Source organism: Propithecus coquereli, unplaced genomic scaffold, assembly GCF_000956105.1.
Source record: "Propithecus coquereli isolate 6110/MARCELLA unplaced genomic scaffold, Pcoq_1.0 Scaffold501, whole genome shotgun sequence".
In the NCBI taxonomy this organism is placed as follows: domain Eukaryota; kingdom Metazoa; phylum Chordata; class Mammalia; order Primates; family Indriidae; genus Propithecus; species Propithecus coquereli.
In genome coordinates, this window is record NW_012150853.1 from 1 (window position 1) to 21,548 (window position 21,548).

The window sequence follows — 21,548 nt, forward strand, 5'->3', positions numbered from 1 at the left end:
GGCGTGCTGACCGCCCCGCCACCGCCGCTGGTGACCCCAGACGCCGCCTCCTCCGCGCCGCCCGCGCGCCGAGCCGCCCCCGGGCCCCGGCCGCGCTGCTCCGGGGAAGCGGCGGCGGACCGGGGCCGGGGCCCCGGCATGGATGGCCGCGATTTCGCGCCGCCGCCGCATCTGCTGTCGGAGCGCGGGAGCCTGGGCCACCGCAGCGCCGCCGCCGCCGCGCGACTCGCTCCGGCCGGGCCCGCTGCGCAGCCGCCCGCGCACTTCCAGCCGGGAAAGTACTTCCCGTCGCCGCTGCCCATGGCTTCGCACGCAGGTCAGTGCCCGGCTGGGGCGGGCGCTGGGGGACGTTCGAGAGTCGAGGGGGGCGCCCGCTCTCTGCTCCGGGAGCCGCGCGCGGAGAACCTTTGCTTTCATTTCCCTCCGCGGCGCCGGTGGCGGCCTCGGCCGGGGCGGGCCGCGCGTCCTGCCTGCTCCACAGCCGGATCCCGCGGTTTACAGCCGCCTTTCCCGGTCCCCCCCAGGGGGTCTCGGAGGGGCTGCTCCTGAGCCGGCCGAAATTAAAGCCTTTCCTCTCCTTGCCACCCTCCCCCACCCTTTTCTGCAGAAGATCTAAATTCCGTGGAAACCTCTTTCTGCATTCTGCATTCAGCTCCTTAAGGCGTTCGGGACAACGAGGCGCTTTCTGGGGGAAACAAAACGGCTGTGGCAGCGGGGGAGGGGGCCGGGGCACCGGGGCCTGGCGGATTAGGGCGGTGTGCGCCGGGCGAGCGTTAATAGGGACTGCTGGTGTAAGACGAGCAAATCCTGTTTCTATATAAAGCCTTGAAGTGTCAGGGCGAGAATGGGTTTGCAGGGGATGCATTTGCTTTAACAAGTGCCTCTGGTATCTTGCTAAGGCCAGACAAAGCGTGGCCAGAGTGCGCGGGCCTCGCAGCCGGCCGGGAGCGCAGCTTCTGGGCACCGTCGGTCAGGGCTGGCGCCCGGCGCGCTCGCGATTTCGGTGCAGGCGAGTGCGCCGCGGGTTTGCCCCGGAGGACGGCGCGGCGCCCGAGGCTGGCCTCGGCTGGGAGGCCGGGTTGCCGTCCTCTTGGGAAAGACCCCCAGAGGGTCTTTCCTGGCAGAGGGGACCCAGGCCTCAGAGCAGTCCTACACGGTGGCTTTGATACTAACGTTGAGGGAGGTCAGGGAAGGGGCAGCCACCGAGCCGGCCCGCACCGGAGGTCACTGGGCGGTGCGGGCAGAGTTTGCGGGCAGAGCGTGGGGCAGAGTGAAGGGCCCGCTGGGTCACTCCCGCACGTTGGCTTGCTTTTGTTTACAGTTTGTTCTAAACATCAGAAATGTTTGCCGGTTTTAAAAAAAAAATTGGCAGTAACAGTTATTATTGCTAGCTTGATGAACTGTGAATACTAATAAAATTTTATCTGCTTTAATGGGATTACAATTAGTGTGTGGATTAAAACGGATGTCACAGACGGCTAGAAGGGAAAATGTCGGAGGAAGGGAGGGCAGTCAAAAAGAAAAACGTAAATTTCCTTGAAAAAAAAAAAAAACAAACTCAAAATTGCTAATTACAAACGGGCCCTCGGCTTTTGCAGCGGGAGGAGATTCAAACCCGCTGAGCCCAGAGTGGAGGGGCTGGCTCTGCTGGCCGCCCAGTCTGCCCCAGTCGCTGCCACCGCTGCAGCCTCGGCCGCTGGCCTTTGCTCCTCCTGTGCTTCCTCCTTCCTCCTTTCTTTTATCTTCTCTACCTTTATAACTGGAAAGAGAAAGAGAAAAAGTGCGTGTCTGTACAATTGGTGATTTAAAAATATCTCTCCCTGCTGTCTCCGTGGTTATTAAGTATCTCTTCTGCCCCTGCATGGGAATGTGGAGCCGCTGCCCACCCAGCTCAGGCGCACCTGGGGAGCCGAGGCTGCAGAGGCAGTTCCCCAGCTTTCCCACCACGCTTTCTTGGGCTGCAGGTGGGTGGCTCTTGCCAGGGTTGGGGAGGCTGAGCCTGCAGCTTGGGGGATGGGGAGGAGCATGTGCACCCCCCAACATACTGGACCCTCTAGCCCGGCCAGCAGTAGTACCACAGAGATGGCCCCTGAGACTGAGGCTTTAACAGTTGTGCACAGGCAGGCTGTGGCCATCCCCCGGGAGGCCAGGCCAGAGTCCCCGTCAGTTCGGGTTACTGCTGCCTCTGTGTCCCCAGGCACCCACCCACAGCCCAGCCAGGTCTTGGTCAGCTGCCATCTGCCCTTTCTGCCCTGATTTCCAGATCTCAGTACCACCCAGTCAGGTAGGAACGTGGCCATGGTCGGGGTGGCACAAACCTTTGTCTGACTCTTTCTAAGTTTGACCACATGGTTCTTGGCGTGTAGGCCACAGAAGGTGTGAGCACTTGCGCTGGTCTCGTCTGTGTCCTGCCGTGGCTGTTGCTTGACCCCAGACCCTACTGGCCTCCCCAACGCAGGGTGCTCTAGAGGGCGCTGGAGACCCTTCAGGGCTCCCTTGTTTGGGGGCTGGAGGGCCACGTGTCCCCTGCTCCTAGAGGCCCAGTTTCCACCCTCCTGCGGACCAGAGACCTATTGTACTCAAGATGTTCAGCCCGTTTGTGATGGGAAGCTTGGCTGCGCGGGCGTCCAGCTAGAAGCATCTGTAGCTGAAAGAAAGCCTTTTCAAATTGCTGAGATCCAGAATATTGTATTGGTTTTTAAAATTCAGCTACGCATATTTTTTTAAAGAAGGAATTACACCCCAGATCACTTTGCTTTGCTCTGTGTCTATGTGTGATCTAGTTTAGAAAGAAAGAAGTGTAAATAAATAATTTTTGTGTGTCTTTATGTGGATTTGCCAATGGCCAGTTTGGTGGACTTTCTTCCCATTTTACTGCCGGATGGCCTCGGTCCACAGGCCACAGCTGCAGCGACCCAGCCTGCCACCTCCCCCCACCAATTGCTCTGCTGAAAAGAAAATAGCTCAGGACAAAATTTCTGTTTGTCGAGCTCTAACACGGGAGTAGGACCAGCCATGGGGATGGAGTCCTTGGGCTCTGAGGAGCTACCTCCTCCCAGTGGGCCGCGCTCCCTGTAGCTGACTGGCCTGGCACAGCCCCAGGCTGGGCTGAGGGTGTCCTCCCTGGGCCTGTGCTGCCCTCCTGCGTCCCCACCCCCACTTCCAAAACGTCAGCCTGAGGGACCCTAACGGGTGGGGACATTGGGCTCCAGGGCTTCTTCCATTGTTTTTCTAAAAATGAAAGTGCTGGTAGCATTATAATCGGGCTGTAGGATTTTTATGGTAAATTGCTGCTCCAATAACCTTGTCACCAAAAGGTGCAATTAAAATGTTTGGAATCATTATTTTTAGTGCAGTGTTAGATTTTGTTTCTAATACAGATGGTCTGGAGGCAAAGCTGTGAAATCTAGGGGGGAAAAAAAGGAAAATCAACAAGAACTAACCCAAGATTTTCATCATCGCTACTGCCTGGAGCGATTGGGGATCTCTCCTCTCTGCGGAGCGGAGCGTGGTTAATCCGGAGGCAGCCCTGGCCCAGAGAATCCCCACATGGAAGTGCCGCTCCGGCTCCTCCTGCTTCCGCTGGGCCGGCACCCGTCCCCCCACCAGGGGCCCCATCTCTACCGAGGTGCCGGTTCTCCTCTTAGTTTCAGTAATCTGCTCAGATTCCCCTCTCCGCCCCTTCTCTTATCTTCTTTGAGTGTGAATTGCCCCGGCCTGGGAAGCCAGGTGCCCTGTGCCTGGGGTTGTTGCTGAAGGCAAGGCCCCTTCTGGTGGAGAACTCAGATTTCTTTCCTGCTAAAAGTCTTCCTATTGACAATCTCAAAAAAAATAAATGAAAAAAGAAAACAAAACAAAAAAAAGGGGAGGGGAGAAAAAGAAGGAAAACACCAAAAAACAAACAAAAAAGAGCCCAACTCTGGAGAGAAAAAAGATAATTTCCTAGTGTGAAAAGACCCCATCAAAGGCTTCCCCTCCCTCATCATGTGATATTTTTTTGTAAAGAAAAAAATACATTTTCGTAAATACCTCATTAACTCCCTGACACGATGGAGTGTTTCTGCAACAGTTACCAACATTAAGTAGGTGTGAAAAGAGTTACTTTCTGAAGACTACCCATCCTGCTCCGCAGTGACAGAGCTAGACATCAAAGCTGCCGCAGGGAATCTGGCGGCCGTGTAGACCGGGCCTGGGCGGCTGTGCCCGCCACGCCTGCCCCACCGAAGCCGTTTTTGGAATGTGGGTTTCTTCTCAGCGGGGCTGGTGCTGCCACCACGTCTGCTCATTCCTGTAGGGAGATGATGCCTTTTCTATAGGAACATCCAGGTCACGTGAGTAATAAGGCAAATTAGTGCGCCAGGCAGAGAGTGGCGTTGTGCAAATAGCACGTCTCCCCTGGAAAACGTGCGCACCCCCAAACGCTTCCCGGTTATTCTTAGAAATCTCCCTCGTCTCCCCGTGAGACAGGGTTCAACAGCCGCCGCACAGACAGGACAAAACGCATAGGAGGCTGTTAGAATAACATGGAGAAGGCTAAAAATACCCCTCAGAAACACACATAAAAAAGCCAAATCCAACAACAGAACGAGCTAAAAATATTCCAGGCTTTGGCAAGGAGCACAGAGTTAAATAAATTATACAAGAGCCATTCATGGGAGCAAGTTGACTTTCTCTCTTACGGGAACTTGGTTCAAGCTAATAAAAATAATAATTTACTAGCCACTGAGCTTTGCATGAGTTTAAATTTAATTGGTGGGGCTTCTGGCGTTTGTCACTTCTTGGCGATTAGTGGGCGGCTTGCCCTGGCGTGGGTGAGGTGGGGAGGGGTGCTCAGGCCGGGTCCCTGGCAGCAAGGACATTATCCCCTGAGGAGCAGGGCACGGGGGCAAGGGCAGGACGCCCAGGAGTCTGGAGAAGGAGGGAGGCGGCTGGTGGTTTGTCCAGGAAGGCAGAAAAGGAACCAGCAAGGCACGGCTATTTTAATTTGATAAATGATCGTACACCTTTAAGAGTGTGTTTTAACAATCAAGATACACTCCAGCAAGTTGATAGGATGTTCACTGTCAACTTACATATGTCATCAGAGCAGGCTGTGAGCATAAATAATGTGCGCGCACTCAGGATGCTCTGCGGTCTCTGAGAGCCCAGGGCGTGGCCGGCAGCACCCCTCTCCCCGGTGGGCACCTCTCCCTCCGTGTCCGGGGCAGGGGCCAGAGGAGAACAAGAGTGGGGTCACTGAATGTTTCTTTCAACCTGGGTGCTTGGATTGGTTCCCTGTCTCTGGGGCGTTCCCAGGTCTCCCCGCCCGCCCGAATGACAGCACCGGGACCACTTGATCCGAAGAACCACTGTGGATGTGACCTGAGGCCAGGCAGGCACCAGTGGCTTTTCAGCAGCAGATATTTAAATGTAGCCGCTGCCCAGGAATTTCAAACTTTCACCTTGGGATTTAGGTCAGGGTAACCCCCTTTGTTCTCTTTTGTTTCTTGGCTGTCCCTTAAGTAAATCCCCCCAGAAATGCTGGCAGGGCTGTACTCCCACGGGACCAGACTACACTTCCCAGAACACCCTCCTCCAGCTCCTGGAGGAACCTGGGAGCAGGGAGTCCGCTGGTGCCAGTGGGAACTGGCGCTGTCAGGGCAGGAGGAGGCCTTGGTCCTTACCCCTTGTTCCCCCTTCCTCCTGGAAGAGACCTCTGGGCCCCCCTACCATAAATATCTGAATATAGGTCCCTGCGCCCACTGGACCCTGCGCGGCAGCTGACTGTCGTGGCCAGAGTCCCGCAGGAGATTCTTGACAGACCTCCTGAGCTCAGCCCACGGCACGTGCCCTCCTTTGCAGTGGCCTTTTCCAAGCGGGCTGGTCGCCCCAACGAGGGCTGGCATAGAAGGATGTGGGGATTCCACCTAGCGGACGGCAGGGCCAGTCCCTGCCTAGGGAGTCCCCCGAGAAAACACCTCACAGCTTTTGGGGTGACGCCCCACCCTGCCCTCCTAACGTCCTCACACAGCAGCAGCTCCCTTGCCCCGTGGACCAGCGTGTGCCCTGAATGAAGGGTTTCCGAAAAGAAGCCACTCCCCAGGACACAGGTGCTGCCTTAGGCCCCCTTGGAGGAAGGCAGGCTGGGCCTCACCAGTCCAGAGAGGTTCTGAGACCCTCAGCTCTAAGCAGCCTCGTGGAGGGGAGGTGGCCTCCGCAGGGCCCCCCTTGGAGAGGCCACCCAGGAGGTCCTCTTTTGTGCGTGTGCATCTCTTTACAGACCCGCCATGCATAGGCTGCAGGGTGCAAGCATGTTTGCCATCTGCCTGGCAAATTGGTGACTCGCTCTGCGGGGCTCCCACCTTCGCAGCCAGCCAAGGAGACTCCCCTGGGGTTCCCTGGCCCCCATTAACCTCCAGGACCTCATTTCCCCTCACCAAAGACGACGCGGTATAGCAAGGAAAAAACAAAGTCACCGCCAGCATGAAACGTCTAGAATATAACACCGCAGCCCGGGCCGTGCCTGGGAAGGATGGGGCCTTGGAAGGGTGGGGGCTGCGCTCCACTCTGGCTCTGACACTGCCCGCTGACGTTTTTTATGGCATAACAAGTGTATAGACCACGCAGGCCTGTTTGTCAGTGGGCTGCCCCTGCTTGTTGTAGTATATTACATTACGGCCTCCCGTGGCCCTGTGAGCGGGATGCGGGGACGATGGGCCTGGGCTCTGGAGGTGGCAGTGGGTGCAGTTGGGGGGCGCACCCAGGCCCTGGGGGTGAGGTGGGCGCTGGGTCTGAGCGGGCCTCGGGCCGACGGGGACGTGTCCAGTGCCCAGGCCGGGAGCCAGCCGGCTGGCATCCATGGCCTGTTGCAGCTGTCCACACGATTATGTTCCAGATTGGATCAGCCAGGAAGTGGCGTTTTGTTGTTTTTTTTTCATTCTGATCTGGGGTTGGGGAGGAGGGGGAACAACAGGTGGGTTGGGTTCCTACCCCCGTCCCCTCCCCTCGGCACCCCCAACGTAAAGTCCGGCGTCTCTAGATACGAAGACTTGAGGCTGGCTGGCTGTGTCGCTGCTGCTTGTGTATCCGTGGAAGACCCACTGTGCGCCTGGAACCGGAAAGGAAGACAAAGCAGCCCCTTCCCCAACCTTGGTGCAGGGGATTGGTTTTCCAGTGGAAATTTCCAGAAATGGACGGAGGGCGGCAGAGCATGAGTGTCTTTCTGATAGAGTCCTCCGAGCAACAGGCTGGTCTCCCTGAGGCAGGGGGCGACATTGGGGGCTCCCTGCCGAAAAGGGGAACCTTTAGCCACATTGAATGAGAAATAAACCGGCCTGCTGTCATCCTCACGGGGAACCAGGTCTCGGTGGGGTTCCCTTACTTGCCTGGCCTTCCTGTGGCTTCTGTAGGTGGCCCCAGCAGCGGGTGCCACAGCCCCTCATCCCAGAGCCGGCATAGGCAGGGGCCCTCCAGGCTGTGTGCTGGGCGTGGAGCTGCATGGGGTGGGGGGAGCAGACTCGGGGGACGGGGCGGGGTGCGGAGACGAGCGGGTCGGGATGGCCAGACAAGGAACCCAAGGTGGGGCAGGGGCACCTCTCAGCCCCAGACGGGCACTGTCCCTGCGGGGTTTGCTGACCCTGTGCACGGCCCCGCTGTTCCCCTGTGAGGAGACGCCCACGTGCAGACCTCGATATGGACGTCCCAGCGGGCCCGGGCGCGACAGCACCACGGTCTAGCCGGCTGTACCTGGCTGAGCCCACACGTGCCCCGCATACGCAGACGCGGCTGTGCACACCTGCCCACGTGTGCTCACCCCCGGGCAGGCCTTCAGGTGCACACTTGCACTCTCACAACTGGCCCTAAAGGAGTTGTGTTCCAGCGGCCCCCAAGAGAGCCAGGCTGCCAGTGGCAGGGACTGCATCTGTTCCCTCTTCACTCCTTGCCACCTGCTCTGTCCTTTGGCTCCTGGCTGTGTGCCGAGAGAACAGAGCCGCAGGTCCCCAGTGGCCCTCTGCAGCGCAGCCTAGCACTGTGAGCCCCCCCGCCCCCCGCCTCCGCTGCTATATCACTTGGAACCCGTCCTCATCCCTGGGCTGCAGCGAACTTGGCCTTGCCCTTTCTGAGTTCCCCCTGCCCGCCCCTGCCCTGCACTCCTTCCCTGGCAGCCTCCTTCGCCCCGGTCCCCGCACCTCGGGTCAGCTCCGGTGCCGTGGCTGTCCCAGCCGGCCACCACCTCCCACACCTGCTCTCCGCCCCTTCCGTTCTGCTGCCCCCGAAGGTTCCACACATCTGCACGTCCTCTCTCAGCTGCCCCCAGAAGCCTGTGCTCGCCACGCCCTGCCACTCCTGGAGCCGCCCAGCCAGGCCCTCACCTGCGCAGCTTCTAAAGCCACCAGTGCCTGGACCCCACTGGCTCCAGGGGTCCCAGCGTCTCATCCCCTCAGAGCCCCCAGGCAATTCTGCCGTCCAGCCCAGGTGGAACGTGGCAGCTGTGCCCAGGCCCCGGCCTGGCCCGGCCCTGGACATGCCCCCATGTCTGCGTCCCCCTCCCTCCACGTGTCGCCCCATGGGAGCATTTCTGGGCAGTGGGATCTCCTGGGCCTGCAGCCCATCTCCCCTCCCGCTCTGTGACCTGCGGGGCCCAGACCGCTGCTCAGGTCTGTCCCACAAGGCCTTATAGCAGCCCCCGGCTGGCCACCCTGGCCAGCGTGCTTGGGGCTGGTGCTCTTCCCCGCGTGAGCCCCTGTCCCATGGGGCTGCAGGGTCCTGGGTCCGGGATGTGTCCTGTCCCTTCGTCCTGCCAAGGGCTGGGCTGAGCCGTTGGTGGGCTCTCTCCCGCCAGGGTAGCCAGGGCTCTGTGGGTGTACTCGCACACGTGTGGGTGCGAAGAGGGCTCTGTGTGTGTGTTTCCCCTACAGTTGCACCCCACGCTGGAAAAGAAAGAAGCTAAACAGTCGACTCTGGGAAACTAAGTTAGGAAGAAAAGGGAAGAGACACTGCCGGGGTCTGAACTGACCCTGTCTCTGGTCTCTCCGTTACAAACCCGTATGGAGCCATGACGTGGGGACACTCACACTGGCGGCACCCTCTGTGTGTCCCCACCTGCCTGGGAAACAGGTCAGCATCTCCTCGCTTTCCAGAAACATCTTCAGTTGTCAGTAGAAGCTTCTGAGCTGTGTGCACTACACTCTGAAAGGTGTCAGAGCTAAACAGATTGGCAGATGGAGCTGTCCCCTCCTTATTAGTGCTGCACGTGGTTGCTGCAGATGAGTGGGGGATGGGTGCAGCACAGCCCGGGGTGGTCTGGAGCTGCGTGGCCATGTGGCCATGTGGGGTGTGCACGTGAGTGGAGGGGCCGGTGTGGGGAGGACCTGGCCCCTGCCCCCGACAGCTGTGAAGGAGGGGCCTGGAGGGCGGGGGCAGGGACTGGGCTGGGGGTGGGGGGCAGTTCCTATGGCTCCCTGACCATCCGCATGGGGTTCTGCCTGGGGTGGGGCAGCTGTGATAGGGAGCAGAAGCCAGCAGCTCATTCAGGCAAAGAGCACCGTCGGGTGGGGGACCCTGGGGAGAGCTACTGCTGGCTGCGTGAGTGTGCAGAGCCCTGATGGGGGCGGGGGTGCATTGCCCCCCAGCGTCTCTGTCCAGGCTGTGTCTTCGAGCACCTCCTGGGCAGGCAGGTTGTGCCAGCAAGGGGGGCCGTGGCACCAGAGATTTATGTCACCAGGTCGCAGCGCCACCTCACGTCCTTCATGCTGTGTGGTTTTGTTTCCAGACCTCCAGGCCTGGAGAGTCTCTCCTGATCTCGGGCTCCTGCGGGCTGTGGCTCGCTGGCCTCAGGACGGCTGGCCTGGGGGAATCCGTGGCAGGGCCTTGCTAGTTAGCTGCCCGGCCAAAGCTGCCTGGGCCTGCGGCAGGATGCGGGGGCCCCTGCTTTGCCCCGTCGAGCACTGGGACCAGGCAAGCAGCATCCCCTCTAGAATGGGCCAGTGGCCGCGCCCTGCTAGAGGGTTTTGTGGGCCTGGGGACGCAGTCCTAGCATGGAGCCTCCCCTGCAAGAGCTGGCGGGCACACGGGCGGCCTGTGCACACCCCTGCCCCAGCACGCTGGCGTGGAGAGGAGGCAGTTGCCCCCCCGGGCCCCTCCGGGGGGGGCTTCTGCCCTGGGGCAGGCAGGGGGAACCAGCCAGACTTCCCAAGGACCCTACCTTATGCTTCAGACTCCCAGCCCCTCTCCTCAGTGTTCAACCAGGGGTTCTGCAACCTTGAGATCAGAACAGGAAACCTGGGCATCTGGCTCCCATACCCGGCACTGGGAGTCTGGCCGGCACTAGGAGTCTGGCCGGCCCTGTGACCCTGCTGCATCTGTGCGGGAGCCAGCGTGGACCTGGGTGTGAAGGCGGAGGCTTCCCCTCGAGCATGTGGTGGAGGCTTGATGTGCCCGGCACGGGGGCGATGCGCCCTGTTCTGAGTCTCTTTGTTGGGCCGGGGATGGCCGATGGGACCTGGAGCACTGGGCAGTGCAGCGTGGAGGCTCTGGACCCATGGGCGGAGCTGGGTGCTGGGCCCCCTTCGTGGACTGGTCAATCCGCTGAGCTCTGGGACGGCCGGGAACCTCCCAGAGGCAGAGACCCAGGGAGACACCTGCAGCTGACTTGGGGCAGGACCCAGGTCCCGTCCCCCGACCTACACATCTCAGGGAGGTCCTTCCTGATGAGCCCCTTACCATCCCCTACAGGGAGCCCTGGTCATTCTTCTCCTTCAGCTCAGCTTCCGCCACCCCATCCTTGCACCCGTGGGTGGCCCTGGTGCAGGAAGCATTTGCATTCAGTGTGCGGGGGCACAGGGTTGGGGGCTGGAGGCGGGGTCGGATGGAGGTGAGGGCGCGGTGAGGGCAGGACCAGGGCTGTCCCCACCAGCTTCCAAGGGTGACTCAGAAGGGTAACGGAAGGCCCCGGCCATGCCCCGGCCTGTGACTGGCCGTAGCGTGGCGGGAGGGAGCCCAGCTCTGTGGTCCCCTGGGTCACGCTGGATCTGCAAAGTGGGGCAGCTGCCCATCCAGCCGACCACGCTGTGTGCCCTGGCCACTCAGGCCGGCAGCCACTGCCCTGGCAGTGCCCTGGAAGCAGGTCTCCTCTTGGAGAGCTTTGCATCTCTTTGGGTGCCCTAAAAATAAACTTTTAATTAATTAATTAATTAATTAATTTTTTTTTGGAGACAGAGTCTTGCTCTGTTGCCCAGGCTAGAGTGCCGTGGCGTCAACCTAGCTCACAGCAACCTCAAACTCCTGGGCTCAAGCGATCCTCCTGCCTCAGCCTCCCAACTAGCTGGGACTACAGGCATGCACCACCATGCCCGGCTAATTTTTTCTATATATTTTTAGTTGTCCAGCTAATTTCTCTGTATTTTTAGTAGAGACGGGGTCTCGCTCTTGCTCAGGCTGGTCTCGAACTCCTGACCTTGAGCGATCCACCCGCCTCGGCCTCCCAAAGTGCTAGGATTACAGGCGTGAGCCACCACGCCCGGCCCAAATAATTTATTTTAAATTAATACTAAAATTGAATCTAAATTAAATTGTAACGCATCTTTAGGGTAACCCTTAAAAACCGTTAATGTGTGTGAATACAGATAAGATCAAAGAAAGTTAGGAAACTGCCCACGAGGCCATCCCATCCTTTGTAGCGAGTTGCAGACTGGATGGTAAATACTTCGCGGCCCACGTGGCAAGTGGACGGTGCCCGTGCCCTAGGCGCCGACTGCACGGCGCAGGGCGTGCCCTGCAGAGACCAGGGCTGTCCTGCACACCACAGTCAGAGGCTCAAGTGACCCCTGGGCTCCTGGCCAGGGCAGGGGACGGGAGACGTCAGGCATAGGTCTGGACTTCTGACTTGTCTTCCCATCTGTCCCCTCCCTGCCCTCCATTACCTTCCGGGGGGCCGCTCTGTTCTGAGCTCCCCCATAGATGCTGCAGCCCCCACCCCCGTGGCCGGCTCTTTTCCCGGTGTAGTGCTATTGCTGTGGATCAGACGATGCCAAACTCAGCAGCTTCACACAGCAAACGTCTGTTCCCCCCCGACTTCTGTGGCTCGGGAATCCGGGCCTCTGCTCAGGGTCCTCTGCAGGCTGCAGTCAAGGTGTTGGCCGGGGCAAGGGCATCTCAAGGCCCAGCAGTGGGGGGTCCCCCTCCAAGCCCAGTCTCTGGTTGCAGGCCTCCGGGCCTTGCTGGTTGCTGGCTGGAGACACCCGCTCCTTGCCACGTGGGCCTCTGCACAGGGCAGCCCACAGCTGGGCAGCGGCTCTGCCCAGAGCCTGAGCAAGAAAGACAGAGAGAGCACAGTCGTGGTGTGACCTCACCTGGAAGGTGGCAGCTGTCACTTGGCCACATTCTATTCACAGAAGTGAGTCTCGATCCTGCCCACACTCAAGGGGAGGGGATTACACAAAGGGTGGACGCCAGGGTCACGGGTCACTGGGGGCCATCTCGGAGGCTGCCCCCGACAGTCAAGCTGCCCCCCAGAGTGGTCCATCTCGACCCCTCCCCTGGCTGTAACTGTCTCCCGTGTGCCGACTGCGCCAGGTCCCCTGAGGCCTGGGCCCTCCCTGTGCTCCAGCCTCCCCCACCCCAGGCAGACATCGCAGTGGGGGAGGGGGTCTGTCCCTCTGTCCTCCCCTCACATCCTCTGTCTCCTTCCAAGCGGCTGAACAGGTCCAAGCTCCCTGAAGCCTCTTCCCCTCCAGGTCCAGCTTGGCCCCTGGACATCTTGAGGCCGAGCCTACCCGTCCCTCTCACCACTCTTCCTGTGCCTTCTCTCTTCTGCATCTCCTTGTCACTGCGACACTGCTGCCCCCACTCTGGGCTGGCCCCTCCAAGTGCAAGGCCCCTGGGCACCTGTGCAGGGTCCCTCCACCCCTGGCCGTGGCCTTGCCGTCCACGGCAGATGCAGCATCATCTCACCACCTGGGAAGCCTGCTTCCAACGTGCCACCAATGGGAGGAGCGAGGCATCCACGAGGTCAGCGTGGGTTGGTGCTGGAGGCCAGGGCACTCAGGCTGCCAGTGGCTTCCTGGGATTACAGGCTGGGCTGGGGACACGGGTGGGTGGCTCTGGCACGTCACAGGCACTCAGTAGCTGTCTAATGAGTGAGCCAGGTTAGAATTTCATTGTGTGGATGGAGCTCAGGGTGTGCTCTATGGCTCGGGTGGCAGGGCCATCGTGCCACGGCCTCAGCGGCTCTTTCTCCTGCTGTTCCTGTACCAACTGCCTGCCCGGGTGGGGTCAGCAGGTCCCTCAGGCCCACCTGGATGCTGCCCCAGCCTGCCCTGAGCTGGTCCGGGCTCCAGGGCAGACCCCGGCAACCTCTTCCAGCCCTGGACCCCCTTGGAGCGGAGAGCTGGCCGTGAGCCTGGCTGGCCGGCTTGCTGTGCAGTAGGGGTCCTCGCCCGGGCCAAGGCCTTTTCTTCTCAGGGTGGAGTGGGTGCACGGGCACCACCTTCACCTCAGGGTCAGTGCCCAGCCCAGCCCCCGCAATCAGGTCCTGCCCGGGCAGCAGAGGCTCAGCGAGGTCATGGCCTGCTCCGTGGCCACGTCAGGACGTGTGGAGGCAGGTGGAGGGCAGCAGCCGGTGCCCGGGGCGTGGGGTCTGCCAGATTTCCCGAGTCCTGCGGGGGTCCCCGTCCCCAGTCTGGCCCCAACTCCAGCCCCATCCTGGCTCCCCACTGCGTGGGGTTTGGCCTCCCTGCCTCGCGCCCTGCTCACGCTAGAGTTCCAAGGAATGTCACGTTTTTGCCTTAGAAAATTGAGGTATCCTCTGGAAACACCTGTGGGGGTTAAGACGTTTCATCTGCACGTCTGGAAGGGTGTGGGGAGGTTGGCAAGTGGCGCCTGCCCTCAGCACCTCCCTCTCTCCGGGGCAGGAAAGGTCCAGTCGCCTGTGGTCCGGTCAGCCTGGCTGCGTGTCCCCGATGCCCGGGGCCTTATTTCTACTGAGAAATAAGTGGCACTTTGCGTTAATCAGATGCCCACGTTTTCCCATCCCCAGCCCTGCCTGTTACCTCCCTTGCAAAGCCTGTGCCCCGTTGGCGCGCACGTCGCGGCGCTCTGGGCGTCTGTCCCCCACTCTGCCCTTCCCACGGGGCCCTCCCCCTGACAGGCCCCCCCGGGTGCGGAAACACCAGAGGCCGGGCGGTTGGTCCTTGAGGACGGAGGCCCCCCAGGCACCCCACCTTGGCAGCGCCCCCACTCTCCGGAACCCCAGTCAGTCTGCGGCTTCCTGGCCCTCTCCTCTCCCTCCCATCTCTCGGATCCTGGCTTCACCCAGAGCCCAGCCTGGCGCTGGCCGTGTGCAGCTGGGTGGATGCCTGCCCGGCCCCTGGGAGGCACAGCTGGGTGCTGGGCGGAGGGTCCTGCAGTGGCGGGATTCCAGGGGGACCTTCGCTGGGAAGGGCCCTGGCTGGCGTTTCAGAGGTGGCTGGTTGTGAGAAGTCGAGTTCAGGAAGGGCTGTGCATTCCCCCAAGGGGGTGCCGTGGAGTCAGTCCCAGTGTGGCTGGAGCCGGCCTTACCGAAGCAGCCAGGAGATGAGGGTAGAAAGGTGACACCACAGCGGGGACTCTCTCATCCCTGCAGTGACCTGTGGAGGTCCCAGTGTCCCTCCTGTCCCTCTCCAGGATGCTGCAGCCCGAGCCAGCCCTGGTCTTGGGGTCAGGCCCTCAAGCCTGGTCCGTCTCAGCCCAAGGGAGCGTGAGCTGGCCTGTGCCCTCAGGGTGCCAGGTAGAGTGGCTGACAGACCAGTGTCTCCCACCTGGGTGCAGGGTGCCGGGGCGGCCCGAGCTTGCGAGGCGTCACCAGGGCAGGTCCTCAGGTCCCCAGTGCCCACCCCAGCCGGCCCAGCCTCTGAGCCTTGTGGCTGACCTGGGGCCCGACGTAAGGGTGTCGTCTGAATGACTCTCCAGACCCCCATCCCCAGGCAGGCACGGTGCCTTCCACCCCGACCCCGCCAGCCCCAGCTCAGGTAGGGGGTCTTGTTGTTGCAGCAGAGGGCTCATGAGCCAGGCTGGCGAGCAGGAAGGTCGGGTCCGTCTGACTCCGAGCACCCGGGAGACGCCCCTGTGCCGGGAGGGCCGTGCGGGCGGCTGGGAGAGCAGGCCTGGGCCAAGAGGTGGCACACGGACACCCACAGCCCTGGGGCCTGTGCCAGGGAGGCACTTGGTGTGGCCTCTGAGTGGGGGCCTGGGGGGCCGGAGAGGGGCCCCCTCTGCCTCCCTGTGCCCACAAGAGCCTTCGTGAGGCCCAGGCTGGCTGTGGCCAAGCCCAGGGCCTGCCAGGGAGGACTGTGGACCCCACTCCTGCGGGCAGGCCGGGCTGGGAGACGTGTGCGTGTGTGTGTGTGTGTGTGTGTGTGTGTGTGCGTGTGTGTGTGTGTGTGTGTGTGTGTCCATCAGGACAGGGGAGCACACAGGAGGCCCAGCCGCCTGGGCCTGCACCGCCATGCCCCGTGCCATTGTTGTGCCTGCGTGTGCGGCTGGGGAGCGAAGGAAGATCACCCTTCAGCAGGCGCTGTGGCCGGGCCCCTTGGCGGCCAGCACGGCTAAGCCAGCGCCCAGGGACACTCGGCCAGGGAGCACCAGAGACTTCCCGTGGAGCCCGTTCTGTCTGGTCCGTCCCGTGGTGGGCACGGCCAGGCGGAGGCTGTGTCCCGGTCTGGCTGCCGCGGCCGAGACTGGACACACCTGGGGTCAGCACAAGGGACGGGGCTGAGGTCGAGGGGCCGAGGTGTGGGAGGGCGGAGTGGGCTGAGCCTCCCGTTCTCGGAGGGCCCAGCGGGCTGGGGCAGCGCCTGGCTGGGGCAGCGCCTGGCTGGGGCGTGTGCACGCGTGTGCGTGTCCCGTGTCTAGCCGGGGTGCCCACCTCCTCGCGGCTGGCCGCTTCAGGATGGCGGGCAGCAGCGACGCGCTTGCTTTGGCTGAGGAAGCTCCTCCCACGGAGGCGGGGGTCTGAGGGTGGCGCTGACCGGCCGGTTGGCTTCCCACGCCCCGGCCGCCGCCCCGCTGGCCCTGGGGAGTGTCCTGGGGTGGGGGGGTCCTGGCGGCCCGCCCGGGAGCAGGGGTGAGAGACACAGGAGAAGGCGTGAAGCACCAGAGACGCAGAGGGGCCGCCCCGCCCTGCCCCGCCAGCCACTCTGAGTCACTTGGCCTGGGACTCGGGTGGAGGGAGACTGAGGGCAGCCGTGGGGAGCGTTGGCCACCCCACCCCCCGCCCCAGCCACAGGGCTAAATTTACCCTTCTAATAAGAACCAGACTCACATCCCGTTTTCCTTTTCTTTTATTAGTTCTGGGCCGTCAGTGGTTGGGCCTGTCCTGTCATCATTGCTTCCCGCCGTTTCCACGTTTGCCGGGCTGGAGAGCACCGTGGCCAGTGTTCCCCTTATGGCCTGAGAGATGCTGCCTTGGCCAGCAGGGCCTTCTGGAAGGTTCTCCTGAGCTGGCCAAGGGGCTTCCTGGGTGACGACCTCCTGTTTCTGGCCCCCTGCCCCCTCGGCCTCCCCTCCCAGCCCAGTGCCGTCTCGGCCTCCTCTGCGTGTCCAGCCGCCCTCAGGAGCTGTGGATGGTGGGTGGGGTGGTCTCGTGGCCCTGTGGGCCCAAGGCGCCCTCAGACACTTCCTGGCTGTGGTGGCAGAAGGGGCACCTCTTGGCAGGGCAGGCCCCATGTCCAGAGAGACACAAGTACACGCTGCCAGGCAGACGCTGGTAGTGGTGGGCTCGCGGTCAGGGCGGGGACCACCCAGATCTGGACGGCCTGTGGCCCTGGAGAACGCACCTGCCGCACTGTCTCCTCCTGGGGATCCACGCCTGACAGGGGCTTCGTGACAAATCTAAGGAAGGCCCGGTCCTGGGTCTCCATGGCAGAGCGGAGTGGGGCCCAGCCATGGGGCCTGCCAGCTGGCCCCAGAGGCCACTTCCTGCCTTAGGAGAGGCAGCTCAGACCTGAGTGGCCGGGCTGGGCAGGGGTACAGGGGTACAGGGGTACAGGGGTCCTGGGCTGTAGCTGGAGCAGACTTGTGACCAGAGGCTGGGGTGCCCCTTCCACAGTGGGCTCGCGTGTGCACCCACCTGAGGGGAGGAGGAGGTGGGTAGGACCCGGGCAGCTGGTCGTCCTGCAGCCCCTCCCACGCCATGTGGCGCACAAGCAAAGGCCTTTGCGACGTCCAGGCCAACGTGTGCATGTCCAAAGCCGTGCACCCTGGATACACACGCACACCCAATGTGTGCACACTCACACTCGCATGCATGTGCCGGAGACACACGTGGGTGCCCACACACGTCCCTCCCCTGCCTCTGTGCCCGTGAGTGAGCGTGCACCCACATCCTCCCGGGCCCAGGCCACTAGTGGCTCCCGCGGCGAAGCATCGCTGGGCCGTATGTGGGGATGGAGCTTGCGCACACCTGCGTACTCACACCCACTCCCAGCCACACGTGCAGCCAGGTGTGTGGGGCTGGCTTTCTGGTCTCCGGGTGGCGGGGGACCCAGAGTGGCCTCTCACCCCAGCACCTCATCTCCCCATCCCTGTCCCCTGCTCCTTTCCCCGGGCAGCCAGATGGTCATCTGCCACCTTTGCCTCCCAACAGGCTGAACGACGCCTTCCCCTGAGCGTCCATCAGGAAGCCCGGCATGGACGTCCCCTCCCTCCCCTTTCCTGGAATGAGAGGAATGTGGCCGCAGCCTGGGGGGCTGTTTATCCTTCCTGCCCCCCCATCCCCGCCCCTCGGGGCCGGCCTGGCAGAAGGGCTGCTTTGCATGGCCCATCTCTCTGGTCTCAGCCATCCTGGGGTCCTGGGGGAGACCAAGGGACAGCCGGTGTCCCCTGCCGGGGCAGGCCCTGTGCGCCGGGGAGGCGCAGGTCAGGAAGCTGTGCTGAGGGAAGAGGGGAGTCTGAGCGGGTGTGAGCGGGAGGGTGGGAGCTGGCACGGGCGGCGGGTGCAGCCGCCAGACTCGGAGCGGGGAGGCCCGTGCCAGCAGCCTGTCAGCTGGGTTTCCGGAAGCAGCGGGAGCCTGGGAGCCTGGGAAGGGACTTGCTGCTTCTCAGGAGCTGCCGCCATCTCAGTGAGGCCCTTTTTTTTTTTTTTACAACCCATTTCACAGTTTCCAGAAAAGGAGGATGCTGTCTCAGCGGCTCACTTAACTGAAAACAAATGCTCGTTTGCCGCAGCTCCGTGCTCCCACTCCTCCTCCCAGCTCTCGCAGGTCCTTCCATCCTCCCACTGCCTCTGCCCTCGGCCTGGTGTCACAGTGCGGAGTGGCCTGGCAGGAGAGCCACGGTGGGTGGGCACAGTGCGCACCTGGCCGTCCAGTCCCCCAGGCCCGGCCTCTGGTGCGCTGGGTCCTCAGGGGACACTTGGCGGGGGCCACTGGCATGGCTGCTGGTCAGACCATGGGGAAGGGACGGTTCTCAGGTGCTCCAGACTGGAGGCTTCCCCAGTAGCCCGGGGCTCCTGGTCTCAGCAGCCCTTGGGGCCGCCTGGCCAGGAGGCCTGGCCAGCAGTTGGTGGGAGGAAGGCTGACCTCCCTGCGTGGCCTCCCCACAGCGGTCCTAGGGCCGGACCTGGGCTCAGTGATCACAGGGACTCTCGGGTGTCGGGGTCCCAGCCCAGTCTGTCCGGCTGGTCCCCAGCCCTCCAGTTGCAGGGCAGCCCTGGAGTAGCAGGGTACAGGCTGGCCGGGCCTTGGGGCATGGGGTCAGTCTGGCCTCCTGGTGTGGGTCTGCTCCTGGGGGTGGCAATAGCCCTCCTGGCGCGCTGTCTTCCAGAATGGTCTTCCCAGCCAGGCGGGCGCCTGAGCCAGGCCCCCATGGTGTCCTGGGCAGAGCTGAGGTGGCCCTGCAGCTAGGGCCGGAGCCTGCCCCGTGTCCAGAGCAGCAAACCCTGGCCTGGGCTGGCCGGGCAGCGGGGAAGCTGGCTGGGGGCCAGTGCGCAGTACACAGCAGCCCACCTCAGAGGCCCCCTGACACCTCACACAGCTTCTCGGTCCCTTTCCCAGGAAAACCCCAATGTGTGCGCTGTCCCCGTGCGAGAGCTGACAGGAGCGGTCCTGGACTGGCTCCGTGGCAGGGTCAGGCCTCCTCCATGCCCGCCATGCAGATGGGGACACCCTTGGCAGGGACAAGCTGCTCAAGCCCCACCCAGGCATTTGGGGCCATGGGTCCTGGACTAGTGATTTAGGGTCAGTCATGCCCCAGTCCCTTGTCAGTTTCGTGGCCAGCCCGTGGCCTGGGAGCGTGGCGGCACTAAGTGAAGCCCCGCGCGGGGGAGGTGCGGTGCAGTCAGTGCCAGGATGGGGGCGCCAGCCAAGGGGGCCCAGGTCAAAGCCCCCCGTGCTGTCCTCCTGGGCTGGTGTAACCACCACACTCGGTGGACGGGGACTCGGCCAAGAGGAGAGGGCCTTCAGCCCAGTTCCCGGCTGGCCTTGGCCACGCGGTCGGGCCCTGGCCGGGGCCCAGGCTGCACTCAGCTCCCAGGCAGTGGATGCGCTGGCTCTGTCTGGGGCTGGCCGCTGGCTGGCGGGCAGGGGCTGGGGAGGTGGCAGCCAGGTCTGCCCACGGCTCTGCTGGCCGGGCACAGTGCCATCGTCAGACTCCTTGGAGGCAGAGGTGACGGAGCGCGGTGCTCTGTCCTGGTGCTTAGGAGCCGGGTAGGGCGGGGGAGGCCCTACAGTGCCAGCAGTCTCCTCCCCATGCCCACCAGGCAGTGCCCACCCAGCAGGGCCTGCAGGATCTGCTTCCAGCTTTCTAGCCAAGCCCAGAATAGTGGGGGAGAAATTCACCCCCAGAGAGTGGGGACAGTGGCCCAGTCACATGCAGGGCCCATGGCAGGGGTGCGGGCAGGGTCTCGTGTCTGCTCAGTGCCGTCCCGAAGGTGCTGGCCTGCTGGCCCCCGAGTGCGATGCTTGGTGGCGGCTGCCACCATACCCAGAGTTTCTAGGAGGGAGAAGCCACCTCCATCCCCATGCGGGGACATCAGGGTCTCTCATGGTGGGCTCAGTACCAGGGACGCCCGTTCCCTGGAATTGGGGTGCGGCGTGCGACTCCATGCCACACTGGAGAAGGGTGTGTGCATCTGCAGTCAGGAGGTCCCCAAGACACTTGTGGTGACGATGTCGGTGTGGGGGCGGGTCTGGCATATAACTTCGATTTCCTTCCTTGTGTTTCACCACTTGAACTTACGGCAGTGAAAACATCAAGACCTGATATTTGTATGCAAAGGACACAGCGACCCAGCCTCCCTGTTTTCTGAATAAAGGGGCAAAGACGAGGGTAGCCCCACCGCAGGCACAGCTGGGACGCTGGAGGCCTCTAGCTGCCCCCAGGCGGTCGAGGGTGGGGAGAGGCTGGCTGCAGGCCCCACCCTATTCCCTGTTTCCCAGGCTTTGGGCTCAGAGAAACAGCTATAAGGAGGTACCCCAAGAGGGACCCCGAACTGAGAGACAGGCCGGTTTCCGAGGGCTAGAGGGCCCCATGTGGCATCGAGCTGCGTCCCCTTCCCCCCGCCCGTGGTGTGGGAGAGCCCGAGGTGTGGGTTCTCAGGCCGGGATCCCGCAGGAATCCTTCCTCCAGACCAACTTTTGGACACAGTTGCTTCCTACCTCCCTGGGAGGAAGGGGCGGAGGCACTTCCCTGCGGGGGTGGCAGGGCCTGGGGGACTTGGGGCGGGCCTGGGCGGGGCAGCGGAAAGCTTCCAAGTCCAAGGGGGTGGCCACACTCACCCCACAGGCATGCCCTGGGGTCCCTGGAGCCGGCAGGGAGGCCAAGCTTCCCTTCCCAGCCTAGAGTCCTCTCCCTGGGCTGCCCTGCCTGTGGTCTGGCCCAGGCCCATGGCTGTCCCACCCCTGAGGTCTGGGAAGCCCCTGGCTCCCGGGCACCTGCACCCCCTGCCCCCGGCCACCCGACTTTCCCTGCAGCCTGAGGGTGCAGCGCTGTCTCCCACTCATGCACTGGCGGGGAAGGGAGCAGCCTTCCCCAGGCCCTGGGCTGGGAACTGGCGCCGCACAGCGGGACGCTGCCAGGGCCCTGCTGGGGCAGCCCCCTCCCTGGGCCTTGCTGCCTCTCTGCTGAGTCACCTCATGTCTGGGAAGCTCCCAGGGCCAAGCCAGGCTGCATGAGGCATCACATTCACAAATTCCCCCTGCCTCCCTGGCTCCTGACTCACCTTGGGCTGGACCCCTACAAACCTCCCTACCCCGCACTCAGCCTCTCACCCCGACTCAGCCTGGGGCAGTGGTTCCCCTGGGGTGGTCCCAGCCAGGCTCACAGCCCACGAAGGGGGCAGGGTGCCCTATGGGGCGGGGGCTAGGCAGTGCAGCCTAGACCACCCACTGAGTGGCAGGGCTGCCATGTGCAGAGCACTCTGGGTACGCTGTGTCCCTTGTGTGCAAGAGCCAGTAGCCATGGCAACCCCAGGAGGCTCGCTTGGCCTGGCCTTGGCTGCTGGACTTGGGAAAAGAGGGGCACAGTCCCCTGCGGCCACGAGGGAGGATGTGGGTAGCGGGTGGGCTGGGCGGGGTGTGGATCAGGGCCCGGGTGGC

The 21,548-nt window shown here is 62.7% G+C and overlaps 1 protein-coding gene across 1 annotated transcript in view; it reads left to right on the plus strand.

Moving 5' to 3' along the window:
- Positions 1–138: 138 nt before the first annotated feature.
- Positions 139–21,548, plus strand: part of BAHCC1 (BAH domain and coiled-coil containing 1) — a 52,836-nt gene continuing 31,426 nt past the window's right edge. Inside the window, exon 1 of the mRNA XM_012656368.1 lies at positions 139–316. Within this exon, the coding sequence (XP_012511822.1) occupies positions 139–316 (178 nt within the window). The remainder of the gene's footprint in view (positions 317–21,548) is intronic.